The 18,926-nt window shown below is 38.8% G+C and overlaps 1 protein-coding gene across 3 annotated transcripts; it reads left to right on the top strand.

Moving 5' to 3' along the window:
• The first annotated feature begins 514 nt into the window (after positions 1-514).
• Positions 515-18,108, top strand: LOC126378781 (zinc finger protein 37-like). 3 transcript variants are annotated; one of them, XM_050027175.1, is made up of 9 exons: positions 515-1,366; positions 3,047-3,170; positions 4,495-4,685; positions 6,247-6,387; positions 7,787-7,912; positions 9,122-9,244; positions 15,418-15,536; positions 16,121-16,199; positions 16,997-18,108. In XM_050027175.1, exons 1-9 carry the CDS (start codon positions 1,157-1,159, stop codon positions 17,063-17,065), a joined length of 1,182 nt encoding a protein of 393 aa, XP_049883132.1. In that variant the 5' UTR covers positions 515-1,156; the 3' UTR covers positions 17,066-18,108. The 3 variants fall into 3 exon arrangements, with proteins under 3 accessions (XP_049883132.1, XP_049883133.1, XP_049883134.1); XM_050027176.1 differs by lacking the exons at positions 15,418-15,536; positions 16,121-16,199; positions 16,997-18,108 and adding an exon at positions 10,138-12,346; XM_050027177.1 differs by lacking the exons at positions 15,418-15,536; positions 16,121-16,199; positions 16,997-18,108 and adding an exon at positions 9,754-9,909.
• The last annotated feature ends 818 nt before the right edge of the window (positions 18,109-18,926 follow it).

Consider the following 18,926-nt stretch of genomic DNA (forward strand, 5'->3'; position numbering starts at 1 on the left):
GTAAGGGTTAATTAAAACCGCCAGGTTATCATATTGTGATATTTGGTTGTGATAATTTCTATACCGCGTTCTAATATACAACTGGCGTCATCTAGTGGAAATCTGGGAGAATTACCTTTAATTCATTCTTGTCTTATTTATTGAAAATTGCATAGAATAAATATTATGTATATACTATCTATAGACACGCACTCTCCGCTTCGCTCCCGCATACGAACTTGGAGTGACCTTGACTTAACTCCTCCGATAGGGGCCACTTTAAAGTGTAAGAAAGCGCGCGTGGGCTGACTGTCTCCCTTACACGCTTGGTGCAAAGTAGAACGCTTACGGAGTGTTCAGGGTGCGCTGTGGTTGAATTTAACATAAATGCTAATATAAAATATATATTTTTCTGCCGACATCACAAGTGGCTGAATAATACCATACCATTGCTTAATATGAAAAAAAAAAAAAACAAACTTGACAACATAAATCAAACATAAATATTCAAAACAAAATGGAAGCTGATAGGGCTTTTCGGCGGGAAACGGGAACGGGACAGTTGCTTTCTTCATTGAGTAATCTAAATAATTAATACGAAGTGGTGTTTTGTGGTTAATGATCGCATTAAGTTAGTCGGAAGACATTCGCAAGTGTTATTATATTGGAGTATTCAATAAACAAAGTGTATCTGCCTATTTTCGCTTCGTGCCGGGAAGCCGCTTCATAACTCAAAAGTTTATGCGGACTTTTGAGTTAATTCGTTTGGGGTTCGGAGTAGGAGTCTACTCCGAGGGTGGGGGCTTAGGTTTCATCATCATCACCTTTCATCATTTCATTAATCATCAAGAAAAAAAATTCGTCAGACTTGGCTGTATGGGCATAGTTCCCTTTGCCTTACCCTTCGGGGAAAACCAAAACAAAAAAAAAAGGAAGCTGATAGTGGCTGCTTTTAACGAAATTTTCTATATTTTTCACGCAATTTACTTCGATTTATTATGAAAAGTAGTTTTGCAATCGCAACAAGAGATATAGGTTCATTTTAGCATAGTTAGTGAATAATCATTCTTTAAAATCATGAAATAATTTGCACTAAAGTTTCCCTTTATCTCCGTCACAAATGATGGCAATAAATTTACAATTTTCTTATGAAATCTGACACAAACCGCCATCCAAAATGTTGGCGATGCTGCTCCTGAACCGTATGAGTACGACGAGAAGGACTGCTAAGAAGAAACAAGTGATAAAATCAGTGAAAACGGAGAAGAAAGTGTCGATAGACCATTGCCGCACTTGCTTGAGTACTGAGGACCTTGTGGCGATATTTTACAACAAAGACACAGAAACGAAGAGAACGGAGGATTTGAGGCTGGTTACTGGCTTGGAAGTTCGTAATTTTTTTAATTTATTTATTTAGATAGGTATACCAACAATACACATAACATTATATATAATTATGTACAACAGTGTACATAATTATATATAAATATCTATGTAAAAAACTTAAACAGCAATTATATTCTAATGAAAACAGCCATAAATCTTCTTAACAAACATAAGAATTAAAAATATAACATAAAAGGTACATACATATAGGACAAAAATAAGTATTGTTGGAAACAAAATAATTAAAATTAAAAATGCAAATGAGATAATTTTACACTCTTCTTCTGTTGTGTGGGTTGTGAGGTGTATTACCAACCCCATCAACCCTGGTGTCAGGGTTACTATTGAACCCCCAAAGGCCCCTGACATGGCTCATGTAATGACTACATACACTCACATATTTTCACTTGATGCTTTTTTTTCGCTTTATTTGGGTTATCAAACAGTAACACAATAAATAATTGTAACTTAAACTAATATACATTAATATTAAGTAATTGTGAAACCAACACCGATAACCATAACGTAGATTATACACATTTTGTCTAAAATGTGTTGGGCAGTGGGTTGCGTCTCTTATAAACAGCAAATATTAAAAATAATTTAATAAAATGTTTTTATTAAAGGTAAAATCCCAATAATTACAATGTTAATAATGATATTATTATAAATATAACTGTATAACATAATATAATATAAATAGTACCTACTGTCTATAACACAAAAAATAGAACACATAATAAATGTGGTTAGATAATTTTTTGAAGTAGATTAATAATAATGAGCACCAAAAAAAGTAAATAAATATAATATCCATATAATAAAACATAATATAATAATCTATATTTTAATGTTGTAAATGTATATGTGTGTCGTAGGTTTTACCTTAATAAACTTTTTTATTATTATTTTTTTTTTAAATAAAAGAAAAAAATATAAAAAATGTTGACATCACCATCCAACTAAATATGGACTAGATTTCGAAATAAATATTTTGAATTATTTTGAATTTGAATTTGAAAACCTACATTAATACCACTTATCACCTATACAGATTGTATTTCATTTTTATACACACAAGTAGGTATTCCTATCCCGCATTATCCTGCTATATTATACAGGATGTTAGTGAAATCGTAACGAAAACTTTGAGGGATGATTCAGACCATGATTCTGAGCTGATATTAAGTGGAATTTTCCATCGCAACTTGTTTTACTAACTAAATAAGTTTTCTTTGGAAATCAGCATAATCAAAACCAAAAGTATAACTCAAGGAGATTCGCCAGTCCCGTCAATCTATTATTTATTTATTTTAATTTATTTATTTAAATATTTTATTTATTTATTTTAAACTTATACAAACTTATAAACTAAAAACAATAACATACATACATAAACTCACGCCCGTAATCCCTAATGGGGTGGGCAGAGCCACAAGTAATCAAAGACAACTTGCAGCCACTGCAACAATAAATCTCATCAATAAACCCCAAAGAGGTTTGTCCTGTCCCGAGTATTTATTTAACTAATGTACATTAACAATACTGATACCCACTACGCGCCACAATAGGTACCGAGTGCAAGCTCGAATGGGATCTCGTTATATTATGCTTCGGGAACCTGAATTGATCCTTACGACGAGATTTCGCGAGATATTTGACAGTCTGTTCACGTTTTCAGATAAAAATGAACGACGGTCTGTCGCAAAAAATCTGCACGCAATGTATAGAGATGATGAACCAGGCACTGCAGTTCAGACGGACGAGCAGGAAAGCGGAGAAGACACTGCTCGGCATGCTTGGAGGTACGTTGCCACTATTTCTAAGAAGTAGCCCACTCCACACTGCATTCAAACCTTGTTTAACACAAGAACAGTAATTATCTTTAATTAGTCGACGAGAGCGCGGCGGGCGATAGTATTTTCCATGGTATAAGAAGACCAGGTATGCTCAATCCTATGACCTACTCCACTCCAATCTCATCAGTCATCCCGTGATCATGGCACTTGCAACAGTGTCGAAATATCGGGAGTCTCATATCCCTATTTTAAACGCGGTAAGAACCCGTTATTGATGCTAATTCCTGTAAATACTATCTAATTTTATTTTAGGTTATATCTGTCATTTTCTTATCCGCCGAAAAGGAAAGGGACGGGTAATCGACAAGCATAAAATTTATGGAACACACGTCAATTTTAAGCACAAATCTAAAACAACCGTCTAAAAATTCGCCCGGGTTATTCATTTATTTACTCATTCTTCCTAAAATTAAGAGCTGTCAATCATCCGTCCCTTTCCTTTTCGGCGGATAAGAAAATGACAGGTATAACTTAAAGTAAAATTAAGAGATGTCTGCAGGAATCGGGGCCATTATGTGTTTTAATTGTGGGTAATTTATTTTTTACGAAATGGCAACGCAGGGTGGGATGACGTCAGCTGGGCTAACCTTTAAATGTTAGCTGTCACTTTTGAGCATACCTGGTTTTCTTATACCATGGTTTTTTCCAAGCTGACGGTGGCGACGCGTTGCGGCGGATTTGAGAACCGCGCGGCATTTAAATGGTCTTCTTATCGTGTGGGTTATGAGGTGGAATACCAACCTCATCGAGGTGTCAGGGTTATTAATGAGCCGCCAAAGGCCCCTCTCATGGCTCATGTAACAACTACATACTTATATCAGTAAGTAGTAACCTAGTAGTGTTCTCTCTCTTTCTCTTTATTTAAGAGCTGCGCTCTTGTCGGTGGAGTAATCGCCTTCATTACTCCATAGATAGGGCGTGTAGAACGGTGGTTGCCCCAATCGCCTTCCGTTCCGCAGTACACCGACCAATTTCTCAATCGGTGATGTTCTAGCTAGAGCCCTACCAGAATCCATTTCCGCGGCCTCCAACCAGTACTGATACCGCTGCTGCCCGGCATCAGGGGTGCGCTTTTGAAGTAGCGGCGCCTACTCGCTACGTCACAAGATCGTCATAGAACCTAAGTAGCATTTTATAGGTTAGCCCGTCCCAGTGAGCTACCCACTACGTTCTGCTAATCCTGACGCTGTTTACTACAACCAATGTTGTAGTTAGATTATTATCCCAAAACCCAACACTTTCATTTGTTTCTTTCCTAAACTCCTTGCAGGTACTAAACAGAAGAAGAAATCTTCAAAACTCCAGAAGGCACTCAAACCCTCGTTGTCAAAAGCAAAGGAAGAGAAAGTGGAGTTCGAAGATTACAATTATAATTATGACGACATGTTCGCTGATGACTTCCAGAATGACTTCGACTACGCCAATGTCAAAGAAGAGGCCCCCAAGCCCAAAATTAAGCAGGTAAGAAGAATGTCTCCACCAAACCGCAGTGGAGCAGCGTGGTGGAGTATGCTCCATACCCCGTCCGGTTGATCGAGGGGAGGCCTGTGGCCAGCAGTGGGACGTATATAGGCTGTTTATGTATGTTATGTATGTAAGAAGAATGTAGTATGCTGTTCTGGGAGCAAATAAAAAACATAGAACACGTTCAGCTGCTTGTCTTCCCGGGCATGTCGTAAAAACCGACAGAGGGATTGCGTCCTCTAACATGATGGACTAATGTTATGGGCGATAGGCTGATCCCTTATCACCATAGGGTTCATCATATCCATCTTTGGACTTCGTATCAACGGTGGCTGCAAGTTGTCTTTGATTGCTTGTGGCTCTGCCCACCCCATTTGGGATTGCGGGCGTGAGTTTATGTATGTATGTATGTAAGAAGAATGTAGTCATGAGCAATATCATGTACCCACTCTAGAACCCTGTCACACTATCATATTTGACATTTAGTGAGACTTACGGTTCAATTTGTCAAAAAAGCTAATGTGACATGGTACCAAAGTGTATATACATATTAATGCTCGTGACCGTACCCACTCTAGAACCCTGTCGCACTATCATATTTGACATTTAGTGAGACTTAATGTTCAATTTGTCAAAAAAGCTAATGTGACATGGTACCAAAGTGTATATACATATTAATGCTCGTGACCGTACCCACTCTAGAACCCTGTCACACTATCATATTTGACATTTAGTGAGAGTTACGGTTCGATTTGTCAAAAAAGCTAATGTGACATGGTACCAAAGTGTATATACATATTAATGCTCGTGACCGTACCCACTCTAGAACCCTGTCGCACTATCATATTTGACATTTAGTGAGACTTACGGTTCGATTTGTCAAAAAAGTTAATGTGACATGGTTCCAATTTTCGGATAAGTATTTTAAAAATTACAAACGCTTATTTTTACCTCTTAGAATATTTTATTTTCTCGAAAAAGCTTTATATAATAGAAAAAAAAAACATATTTTTCTTCATTAGGTTCTAATTTGGTTCGAAAACGGTTGGTCACGTGACATTTTTATTTTTATATTCTTTTAAATTTTTATTTTATTTTCTTTTGTTTTTTTTCATTTATTTTTGATTACTTGTTAAACTTGTTTTTTATTACCATTCTATTTCACTATTTCGACACAATTCTTGTAATTGTTATGCGAATAAATACAACACATTTTGCCCAGGGATGTCAGATTTGAATAAACAAAGAAACTGTCAAACAGTATCTTGAAACCTGACAGATATTTTTTTTTTATTTTGTGAAATGTGACGTCACACGAAGCTCAATCATGGCCGCCCGTGTTTCGGGTCTTGTAATACACAGACAAAAAAAACGCATTCTTATTTTGTAAAAATAAAATATTTATGTATCAACGATCTTAATAAAAAAGTATATTGGATCATCATCATCATCATCACCAGCCCATTAACGTCCCCACTGCTGGGGCACGGGCCTTCCCTATGGATGTATAGGGAGATATTATCACATATATATGTATATTTTCCCCTCAAATTTTCAGAAAGCAGTCACTACTCGAAAGAAGCGTGCGGTGCTACCAAACGCAACTACTTACAAATGCGCCACTTGCAGTAAAGAGTTTAAGATGAAAGCCACATACAAAGCACACATGCGGTTTCATACGAATTACTGTGTTTGTGAGGTAAGTGTATTTACATTTATTTATTTATTCATTAATTTATTTATTATTTATAACTTAACAGTTATACATAGAATACATACATACATAAACTCAAGCCTATTTCCCACCGGGTTAAGCAGAGACTATAGAATTCCATTTGCTTCGATCCTGACACACTTCTCTTGCTTCCTCCACATTCATCAATCGCTTCATACACGCACGCCAGTTCAGAGTAGATCGTATTGAACCTTTTCTAAGGACATCTCCAATAACAGTTATAAATATTAATAACAAATTTCAGTCATAACAGCCTCCGTGGTCTAGTGGTTAGAGCGTTAGGCTCACGATCTGGAGGTCCGGGTTCGATTCCCGATGGGGACATTGTCGAAATCACTTTGTGAGACTGTCCTTTGTTTGGTAAGGACTTTTCAGGCTTGAATCACCTGATTGTCCGAAAAAGTAAGATGATTCCGTGCTTCGGAGGGCACGTTAAGCCGTTGGTCCCGGCTATTAGCCGTAAAAGCACCTCCACCAACCCGCAGTAGAGCAGCGTGGTGGAGTATGCTCCATACCCCCTCCAGTTGATTGAGGGGAGGCCTGTGCCCAGCAGTGGGACGTATATAGGCAGTTCATATTCATGTCAACATAACAGTTGCCATGAGGTTATTGATATACAAAGGCCCCGATTCCTGCAGACATCTCCTAATTTTACTTTAATAAAAATATAAGCCATTGGTGCTAATGCTAATTCCTGTAAACACCATCTAATTTTATTTTAAGTTATACCTGTCATTTTCTTATCCGCCGAATAGGAAGGGGACGGGTAATCGACAAGCATAAAATTTATGGAACGCACGTCAATTTTAAGAACAAATCTAAAACAACCGTCTAAAAAATTTACATTGGCCAATAACCCGACAGAATTTAGTTGACAGCACACGTCAAAACGGTTTGCATACCAGCGAGATACCTTTTTGATTCGCCCGGGTTATTCATTCATTTACTCATTCTTCTTAAAATTAAAAGCTGTCAATCCTTTCCTTTTCGGCGAATAAGAAAATGACAGGTATAACTTAAAATAAAATTAGGAAGTGTCTGCGGGAATCGGGGCCATTAATGCATGGGATTAACTGTCTGGCAACTGATAGTAGGCAGCTAAATTACTCAATTGTATAACAATATTTTGTTTATTTTTTTTTAAAAGAACGTCTAGGGCCCTGTGCCGAGGTTTTTCTTGCAGCTTCTTTTCTCTGGCTATACAGGTTGTGAGAAGCTGCAGTAGTTTTAGGCGGATGAGACGTTCGTTATGTAAAAATTGACGATTCAAAGTGTAACTATGTTACCTACTGAATAAAGATATTTTTGGATTTAAATTTAGTTCCGGTTACGGAGTTCCCTATCATTTGAATTCACGTTGCAGTCTTGCGGCAAGCGGTGTCGGAATAACAACCAGCTACAGGAACACAAGCGTGCCCGACACGGTCTTGGCCGGATACATAAGTGCGCGTACTGTGAGTACAGCTCCGCCACTAAGGAGGCGCTCACTGTAAGTATAACGCAACGGGACTCAAACCCGCAGCTCTTCTCAAGCCGGGACGACCGTGTTAACCCTTTCACGGACAGAGACCATGGGTTATTGACGGTTCATAATAGGTAGTGTGACAACTTGGAATCGGAATGTCCGTAGACGTTTTTTGTTTTTGTTTTGATTTTCCCCGAAGGGTAAGGCAAAGGGAACTATGCCCATACAGCCATGTCTTACGTATTTTTTTTCTTGATGATTGATGAAATGATGAAAGATGATGATAATGAAACCTAAGCCCCCACCCTCGGAGTAGACTCCGAACCCCAAACGAATTAACTCAAAAGTCCGCATAAACTTTCGAGTTATGAAGCGGCTTCCTGGCACGAAGCGAAAATAGGCAGATACACTTTGTTTATTGAATACTCCGATATAATAACACTGTCGCGAATGTCTTCCGACTAACTTAATGCGATCATTAACCACAAAACACCACTTCGTATTAATTATTTAGATCATTCAATGAAGAAAGCAACTGTCCCGTTCCCGTTTCCCGCCAAAAAGCCGTCCGTAGACGATCTGTCCTTGAAAGTGTTAACAAAAAAAGATCCCAACAAAAACATAACGATCTCCTTGGTCCAGTGGTTGAGCGTTGGACTCTCGATCCGGAGGACCCGGGTGGCCAATCAGCTCGCGACACCAAACACTTATTTAGGTATAACTAGTAATAAGTGTTTGGTGTCGCGAGCAGATTGGCCGCCTCTATGGCTAGAGTAATCGGGTGGATTATGGTCAGACTTTTTGGCGGGAAACGGGACAGTTGCTTTCTTCATTGAATAATCTAAATAATTAATACGAAGTGGTGTTTTGTGGTTAATGATCGCATTAAGTTAGTCGGAAGACATTCGCGAGTGTTATTATATCGGAGTATTCAATAAACAACGTGTATCTGCCTATTTTCGCTTCGTGGCAGGAAGCCGCTTCATAACTCGAAAGTTTATGCGGACTTTTGAGTTAATTCGTTTGGGGTTCGGAGAAGGAGTCTACTCCGAGGGTGGGGGCTTAGGTTTCATCATCATCACCTTTCATCATTTCATTAATCATCAAGAAAAAAAATACGTAAGACATGGCTGTATGCATAGTTCCCTTTGCCTTATCCTTCGGGGAAAACCAAAACAAAAAAAAAGGATTATGGTCAAAGGCAAGCCTATATTATGTAAAAAAAAATTGTAGATTCACGAGAGGCGCCATACTGGTGAGCGGCCATACATATGCGACCACTGCGGCGCCACCTTCCACCGGCGCTCCAACCTGGTGCAGCACATAGCCATACACCTGCCGGAGAAGAACTTCCAGGTAAGTTTTGCAGCGGATTTGTGGTTCAATTCAATGGGGAGTAGTACTTTGAATATTTTTCTATAAGTAGGAATAACCTTTTTCATGAAAATAAAAATGTTTCAGATTTGTCGGTTGCGTCAAATCGTTATAAAAAATTAAAACGTTTTTTTCCCGCCATTAGGTCTATTCTATACTACGTTATTGAAAGATTTCTATAGGCTGTCACTCACTTATACTCACTCAGCGGACTGACTCACTGACTCACTGGCTGACTCACTTACTGACTGACTCACTCACCGACTGACTCACTCACCGACTGACTCATTCACCGACTGACTCACTCACCGACTAACTCACTGACTCACCGACTAACTCACCGACTGACTCACTCACCGACTGACTAGTGAGTCGGTGAGTGCACCGACTGACTCACTCACCGACTGACACACTCACCGACTGACACACTCACCGTCTGACTCATTAACCATCTGACTCACTCACTCACTGATCTATTATCATGATTGTAGTGCGACATGTGCCCGAAGCGGCTGAAGTCGCGCAAGTTCCTCCAAATCCACGTCCACAACGCCCACACGGGCCGCCGCTACGGCTACCTCTGTCCGGTGTGCAAGCATCGGTTCTGAACTACGAGCATCTTGTACTCACCCAGTAGATTGACTCACTCACCGTCTGAGTCACTCATAGACTGACTCACTCACTCTTACCGACTGACTCACTGACCGACTCACTCACCGACTGACTCACTGACTGACTCACTCACCGACTGACTCACTGACTGACTCACTCACCGACTGACTCACTGACTGACTCACTCACCGACTGACTCACTCACCGACTGACTCACTGACTGATTGACTCACTCACTCACTGATCTATTGTCATGATTGTAGTGCGACATGTGCCCGAAGCGGCTGAAGTCGCGCAAGTTTCTCCAAATCCACGTCCACAACGCCCACACGGGCCGCCGCTACGGCTACCTCTGTCCGGTGTGCAAGCATCGGTTCGAGAAGCCGAACAAAGTGCGCGCGCATGTCAGACGCGTGCACGGCGTGCCCGACGAGCAGCAGGGGCCCATCGTTCGGGTGCAGCTCTAGCGCTGGGAGTGTGATAATTCGTAGCTAGATTTCTCTCTCTCTTTAAGAGCTGCGCTCATGTCGGTGGAGTAATCGCCATTCCTCTCTTCTTCCCGCTAAATCCTTCACCTCATACGACACGATTTGCACCTTTTCTTTTGTTTCATAAATGTTCTCCTAGGTCTACCCCTTCCTCTCTTCACTTAAATTTTTCCTTCTATGTTGTTTGGTTTGAATCGTGTCGTATCAGAGGTGTAAGTGACATCGTAACGAATACTGAGAGGGATGATTCAGCTCATTATTCCGAGTTAATATCAAGTGGAATTTTCTATGGCAAAAGTATAGAATTGATAATAATTTAAAGAAACTAAAAATAATCAGGAATTTTGCGAAGGAAAAATCCATTTGATATCAACTCAGAATCATAGTCTGAGTCATCCCCCTGAGTATACGTTACGATGTCACTAACACCGTATATAGGCTGTTTATGTTACGTTGAATTCGAAACAAGCAAATTAATGAAACAAACGCCATCTAGTGATGGTGTGTCGTATTATTATGAACACTTTGACACTTAGTACCAATCCTGGCCACCTTCCCTGTGACAGTTTTTATCCAAATTGGTCCAGCATTTAAAATGGAAAATATTAATAATGATTATATTAAGTAATAAAATTATCATATGACAATTGTAAAAAGACTAATTTTACTTAGAACGTAGACATTATATGCGCCATAATATTTTATGATCTCCAATGTGAAAGTATTATTTAAATGTAAAATAGTTGTAATACTACATTGGTGCTAATTCCGAACACACCATATAATTAGAAGTTATACCCATCACTTTCATATCCGCCGAAAAGAAAAGGGACGGATGATTGTCAACTGTTCCTTTTGGAATGAAAGAATAACCCGGTCGAATAAAGTAGGCATGTCGATCATATGCAATCCGTTTGACGCGTGCTGTCAACTTAATTCTGTCGGGTAATATAAAATTTTGAAAAAAAAAAACTGCATAAAATTAGAAAAGAATAAGAATATAGAATAGAAATTGTTTATTATAAAAGGACGCCACATACAAAGACAAGACAATAACATCACTTAAAAATTTCACAAAACAATTACAAAAAGCATAGGAGGATGTTAGTTACAATGATCATAAGGTGGTGGTGGACGTCCTGAGATAAAAGGGCCTCACTCAGCACAAGTCGCGGCGTGAACCACGACGCTGGTATTATGTGGACCCTGTTGGGTGACGCACGAACGTCGCGTTTCATAAATATGCGTTAAATTGACGTGTGTTCCATAAATTTTATGCCTGTCGATTACCCGTCCCTTTTCTTTTCGGCGGATAAGAAAATACTAAAATTAGATGGTGTTCATAAGAATTTATTAGCACTAATAGTTAAGGAATAAATATAATCGAACTCAATTATTTATAATACAGTGTGTTAGTGACATCGTAACGAGTACTCAGGGGGATGGTTCAAACCATGATTCTGAGTTGATATCAAGTGGAATTTCCTGTCGGAAAATTAATGAAAAATGTAGTGCTTTTTTAAATTATTTTCAGTTCCATACTTTTGCGATGGAAATTTTCACTTGATGCTAACTCAGAATTACGGTCTGAATCATCCCTCAAAGTGTTCGTTGCGGTGTCACTAACACCTGTGTATTTTAGTATATTTATTTTCTAAAAAATACATATAAGTAGGTGCAATAAATAAATTTTATCGAATAGGTACACAATTTTGAACCTAAGAAATTAATCGACTATTCGCGTTTTTATTACACCACATAGCATGGACACCGCCTACATTAACGATATGGCCAAACGTTGATTGAAATATCATTAAACGTTGACGTTTCAACGATAAAGTTGGTTTTTTTTTCTTTTGTTGAAATAAATAACTTTTTTTTTATGAAATATGACTATTTCATGAAATGGTCGAACACATCATGAAATGATCAATTCTACGATCTGGCCACGGCATATACGGTCACGAGCATTAATATGTATACACTTTGGTACCATATCACATTTACTTTTTTGACAAATTGAACTGTAAGAGGAGCTCGGTGGCGCAGCGGTAATCGCGCTCGGTCTGCGATTGTTGAAGTTAAGCAACTTTCGCAAACGCCGGTCGTAGGATGGGTGTCCACAAAAAAAAAGTTTTCATCTAGAGCTCTTCCGTGCTTCGGAAGGCACGTTAAGCCGTTGGTCCCGGCTGCATTAGCAGTTGATGGTTTATGGCCCGATCTCCCTATCCATCCATAGGGAAGGTCCGGGCCCCAGCAGTGGGGACGTTAATGGGCTGATGATGATGATGAACTGTAAATCTCACTAAATGTCAAATATGTTAGTGCGACAGAGTCCTAAAGTGGGTACATTATATTGCTCATGACTGTACACAGCATAGCATCACGTCTGTATCCCCGAAAGGGTAGGCAGAAATGTATAGTTTATACAACCACTGCTCGCCAGTATGTTTGATATCGCACTCCCAAACTAGGGTTCATCTAGTATCATGACAAACTTTTTCTTGTGGGTTGTGGGGTCAATGTCCGACCTTATCAATCATTCTGTCAGGGTTACTGTAGACACCATCTCATTTTACTCATTTTATTCACAGATATATTAGTGGTAATCACATCACTAATTTAAGAGCCACGCTCTTGTCGGTGTAGCGTTCTTAATTCTTGTATATCAAAGACCAATTCCTTCACTTCCTTATAAGACACGACGTTCGCCTTCTCTTTGATTTGTTCCATGTAAGCTCTTCTTGGTCTTCCCCTTCCTCTCTTTCCTTGTAGCTTCCCTTCTATGATACATACATAAACTCACGTCAGAGACTATGAAATTCTGTTTGTTTCGATACTTTCGATCCTGACACACTTCTCTTGCTTCCTCTACATTCATCAATCGCTTCATACACGCACGCCGGTTCAGAGTAGATCGTACTAAATCTTTTCTAAGGACGTCTCCAATGACTCTTCTATGATGTTTTTAATAAACTCGTCGTGTCTTATTAAGTGTCCAATCATCTTGCCTCTTCTGTCCTCAATAACTCTCAATATTGCCTCTCCCTTACTCTTACTAGCACTTCTTCATTAGTAACCCTCATTTAGTAGTAAATTCAAAAAAGTTTGTCATGTCTGACGAAAGGGCCCCCTGCTTACTACGAGGATTTTAAAAAGGTAAGGTATAGGCACTATGATTTGACGTTTCTTGCTTTTTTATTATTTTATTATTAAAAAAAATCGAATTGCCTGAAAAGCTTTAGCGAAATACACTTTAAAAGTTATATTAATATGAGGCTGTATGGTTTAACGTCTTTGCCTTTACGACTTATAACATCAACAATTATTTTTTAATTATTTATTTTCGGCACTAGTGGTTGACTGAGTTGTTTTTTTAATACCTACTGTATTTTGCACTTGAGATTCTTGTATAAAATATACTTTCATACGAACAGACACATACCATACATACATACAAAAGTTCATGCCCGGAATGACTATTGGCCCCGATTCCTGCAGACACTTAATTTTATTTTAAGTTATACCCGTCATTTTCTTATCCGCCGAAAAGGAAAGGGACGGATGATTGACTACTGTTAATTTTAAAATGAATGAATAACCCAGACGAATCAGTGAGGCACCTCGCTGATATGCAAGCCGTTTGACGTGTACGGTCACGAGCATTAATATGTATATACACTTTGGTACCATGTCACATTGACTTTTTTGACAAATTGAACTGTAAGTCTCACTAAATGTCAAATATGTTAGTGCGACAGAGTCCTAAAGTGGGTACATTATATTGCTCATGACTGTACTGTTAACTTGATTCCGTCGGGTTATTGACCAATGTAACATCTTTAGAACATTGTTTTAGATTTCTGCCTTAAATTGGCGTGTGTTCCATACATTTTTTGCCTGTCGATCTTCTATGGTTTGAGTTGTGAGGTGGATTACCAACCCCATCAACCCTGGTGTCAGGGTTATTATTGAGCCGCCATAGGCCCCTGACATGGCTCATGTAACGACTACTTACATCATTAAGTAGTAATCGGGACCAACGGCTTAACGTGCCTTCCGATACAAATAACTTGTACACTTTCTATACAGGTACTTAACTTAAGCGCACACCTGTACAAATCTCTTTGCTAATAAATAAATTATTATTTTCTACATTCTGCTTTCATTCACTCTCTCTACGTGTCCGAATCTTCGGAGCATAGCTTTCTCAATCGCCGGCGTGAATATGTGTGTTTGTTGTTTAAAAAAATATTAATTATTTGATTGTCAACTACTAGTGGCCAGTTTCGGTCCATTTTTAAAAAATACAACGTCAAGCACTGGTGCCTTTACCTTCCCATTTTTATTTTCACTTTTCTTACACCGTCTGCAATTGGAATTTGAATAGCATGGGATTAACTGTCTGAGAACTGATATTGGCCCCGATTTCTGCAGACACCGCCTAGTTTTATTTTAAGTTATATCCGTCATTTTCATATCCGTCGAAAAGGAAAGGGACGGATGATTCACAGCTCTTAATTTTAGGAAGAATGAGTAAATGAATGAATAACCCGGGCGAATCAAAAGTTACGTCGCTGGTATGCAATCCGTTTGTCTACTTAACTGTGTCGGGTTATTGACGGATGTAAAATTTTTAGACGGTTGGTGTAGATTTGTGCTTAAAATTGTCGTGTGTTCCATAAATTTTATGCTTGTCGATTACCCGTCCCTTTCCTTTTCGGCGGATAAGAAAATGACAGATATAACTTAAAATAAAATTAGATTGTATTTACAGGAATTAGCACCATTAGGCAGCTAAATTACACAATTGTATAAAAATATTTTGTTTATTTTTTTTAAAGAACGTCTAGGGCCCTGTGTCGACGTTTTTCTTGCAGCTTCTTTTCCCCGGCTATACAGGTTGTGAGAAGCTGCAGTAGTTTTAGGCGGATGTCTCCAGACAGTTAATCCCATGCATTCATGGCCCCGATTCCTGCAGACACCTAATACTGAGGCGGATGATTCAGCGTCTTTCTGTTCCGTGGTTCTAATCCAGTCACCTTATCATTCCAGTGTCCGGTGTGTCCTAAAAAGGAGAAGTCCCGGAAACTGCTGGCGATACATGAATACAAATACCACCGCGTCAATAGATACAGATACATCTGCCCCATCTGCCAGGACTCCTTTACCAGGTAAACATTCAATACATCATCATCATCATCATCAGCCCATTAACGTCCCCACTGCTGGGGCACGGGCCTTCCCTATGGATGGATAGGGAGATCGGGCCTTAAACCACCACGCGGGCCCAGTGCGGATTGGTGGTTATTAACGACTGCTAATGCAGCCGGGACCAACGGCTTAACGTGCCTTCCGAAGCACGGATCATCTTGGATCTTTCGGATAATCAGGTGATCAGCTAGTAATGTCCTAACCAAACTAGGGATCACGAAGTGATTTTTGTGATATATCCCCACCGGGATTCGAAGCCTGGACTTCCGGAGCGTGAGCCCAACGCTCAACCACTGGACCACGGAGCCCGTCGTGTCTTTATTTAGTAATCAGAATTTTAATATTTATCTTGAGCGTAGTACGGTCACGAGCATTAATATGTATACATACACTTTGGTACCATGTCACATTAACTTTTTTGACAAATAGAACTGTAAGTCTCACTAAATGTCGAATATGTTAGTGCGACAGAGTCCTAAAGTGGGTACATTATATTGCTCATGACTGTACACGACCCAATTGATGTTTGTTATTATTTGGCAAGGTCTGGCAGCGTGCGGCAACACTTGGCCAGGACTCACCGCGTGCCCCGGGATCACCAGGGGGTCATCGACAGGCTAGAGGTGAGATAGACACATCATCATCACTAATTTCACGTGCCCACACACAACCTGCGGCCGCGCAACCACCCGCTTCTGGCGGTGTCGGCGGCGCACACTTGTCCGTGGCATAGTAGTGAATACCATCTGCATTTTATGTAAAAAAGCTTATCATAATATTAATGATTACCTAAATGATAAAAATGTCTGGTATTGAATGTGTTCTTCTAGTTATTAAATGACTTGTAATGTACCCTCATTGATTTAAAAGATGTGTTGCTGTTGCAGTTTCTTGTCATTTCTTCTCCTCAGCCATAACACATTGCGAAATGACGTAAATTCAAAAAAATGTTACATTGGTGCTAATTCCTGTAGACACCTCCTAATTTTATTTCAAGTTATACCTGTCATTTTCTTATCCGCCGAAAAGGAAAGGGACGGGTAATCGACAAGCATAAAATTTATGGAACACACGTCAATTTTAAGCACAAATCGAAAACAACCTATAAACATTTTGCATTGGCTAATCACCCGATAGAATTAGGTTAACAGCACACGTCAAGGGGTTTGCATACCAGCGAGATACTTTTTTTATTTTCCCGGGTTATTCATTCGTTTTAAAATTAACAATTGTCAATCATCCGTCCCTTTCCTTTTCGGCGGATAAGAAAATGACAGGTATAACTTAAAATAAAATTAGGAGGTGTCTGCAGGAATCGGGGCCATTGACCTTCAAAAAGTTTATTTCATGATAATTACATTGAATAAATGATTCTGATTTCTGAATAGGGGTCAAGGTATTTGATATTTTCTTATTTCAGATCACGCTGCCGATCTTGAGTGAAGAAGTACACCAGTCAACACATGTACAACAACAATATATTATGTAGCACTAAATAAAATTACGTAACATGAGCCCACGACTGTATCCCTTTCGGGTAGAGGTACATCCATCGCAAGATGAACTAAGTACGGTCACGAGCATTAATTTGTATACACTTTGGTACCATGTCACATTAACTTTTTTGACAAATTGAACTGTAAGTCTCACTAAATGTCAAATATGATAGTGCGACAGAGTCCTAAAGTGGGTACATTATATTGCTCGTGACTGTACCCACACCTCACCGAGCTTTCTGTTAGATCAACGTGATAGGTGAGCCGTATCGCCGTCTATAATGGTCGAGCCAATAGGCTAGTTTCCAACTAGTCAAATCAGTTACTTTTTACTAAACGTCAAAACACGAAATTACTATGGAATTTGCATGAAAAAGCACACTGTGACGTCATAGAAAAACGTGATAAAAGTCGGACTCATTATTACGTTTTTATTTAATAAAATTAATAAGTTAAAAAAATATATATTTTCTATTGCACTTATTTATGAATTTTAATAAAAAAAAATAAAAAAATAAGTAAATGTGACGTTTTGTAAAAAGTATCTCGATTTCGTTTCATCTCATTTTGAGAAGTTGTCATATTGAGAAGTTGGCATTTTGCGAGTGGTTGGCATTTTGCGAAGTTGTCATTATGAGATGAAACGTTCGATTTGACTAGGTTCTCAAGTAGCCTATTGTCATAGAATAAGGAATAATACTACGTATAGACCGGCTACACTGCTCCCCACCAGCGGCTGAGCTATGTTTACCTCACCCCCCTCGGTAAAGCTGACCCACAAACCGTACTTATCGTGAGCCTATCGATACTTTTCTTCTTTTTCAACTATTGATAGTTGTTTCGTCGAATAATCGATTAATTACCCCTAAATAATCTAAATATAAGCCCCTAAACATTTAGATTATTCCAGTGCTTGGAAAATAATCGATTATTAATCGACATTCAGCCGATTACAACACTAGATTGTACATAAAGTTGTTTATCTACTGTATAATATAAGTGATTAATACGATTTATAAATAAACAAATCGAATTATGTCGTGTTTAATTTTGCCGCGGTCCTTTATATTCTTGTAAATATATAAAAATGAAATAAAAAAGATTTTTGTTTTTGTAACACTTTTTTTTTATTATGGCAATGGGTCGCTTAGGAGTACGACCATTCTGCCAGTGTCGAAGTGATCAGAAAACAAACTGAAAAAAATTGACAGGTTGATTAATTTTAAACTGTAGGTAGAGAGCTAAACCTCGAGTTAACCAGTAAAAACTGAAGAGTGGGAGGGAGGCTTTTTGGCGGGAAACGGGCACGGGACAGTTGCTTTCTTCATTGAATAATCTAAATAATTAATACGAAGTGGTGTTTTGTGGTTAATGATCGCATTAAGTTAGTCGGAAGACATTCGCGAGTGTTATTATATGGGAGTATTCAATAAACAAAGTGTATCTGCCTATTTTCGCTTCGTGGCAGGAAGCCGCTTCATAACTCGAAAGTTTATGCGGACTTTTGAGTTAATTCGTTTGGGGTTCGGAGTAAGAGTCTACTCCGAGGGTGGGGGCTTAGGTTTTATCATCATCATCTTTCATCAATCATCAAGAAAAAAAAATACGTAAGACATGGCTGTATGGGCATAGTTCCCTTTGCCTTGCCCTTCGGGGAAAACATGACATTACTTGCTGGTTTTTGGCGCGTTTTTTCTATTCGGTACTACTACTTGATACGAGATGGCGGTAGTTGAGCTATAATTGTAATTTTATCACAGACTTATTTGTACTTAATACAATATATTTAACGATTATACCGTTGTCTTTTATGACCCTATTCAACTTTTGATGAGTGGGCTTAGCACTGTAAGC

The sequence above is a fragment of the Pectinophora gossypiella genome, chromosome 27 (assembly GCF_024362695.1).
Source record: "Pectinophora gossypiella chromosome 27, ilPecGoss1.1, whole genome shotgun sequence".
Classification (NCBI taxonomy): Eukaryota; Metazoa; Arthropoda; class Insecta; order Lepidoptera; family Gelechiidae; genus Pectinophora; species Pectinophora gossypiella.

What these genes read in the sequence shown, in the direction of transcription:
- LOC126378781 (XM_050027175.1), top strand. Translation starts at nt 1,157, where the DNA reads ATGTTGGCGATGCTGCTCCTGAACCGTATGAGTACGACGAGAAGGACT. An exon ending in CCAAGCCCAAAATTAAGCAG is followed by an intron (nt 4,686 to 6,246) that starts GTAAGAAGAATG and finishes TCAAATTTTCAG; the next exon opens with AAAGCAGTCACTACTCGAAA. An exon ending in TGCCGGAGAAGAACTTCCAG is followed by an intron (nt 9,245 to 15,417) that starts GTAAGTTTTGCA and finishes TTATCATTCCAG; the next exon opens with TGTCCGGTGTGTCCTAAAAA.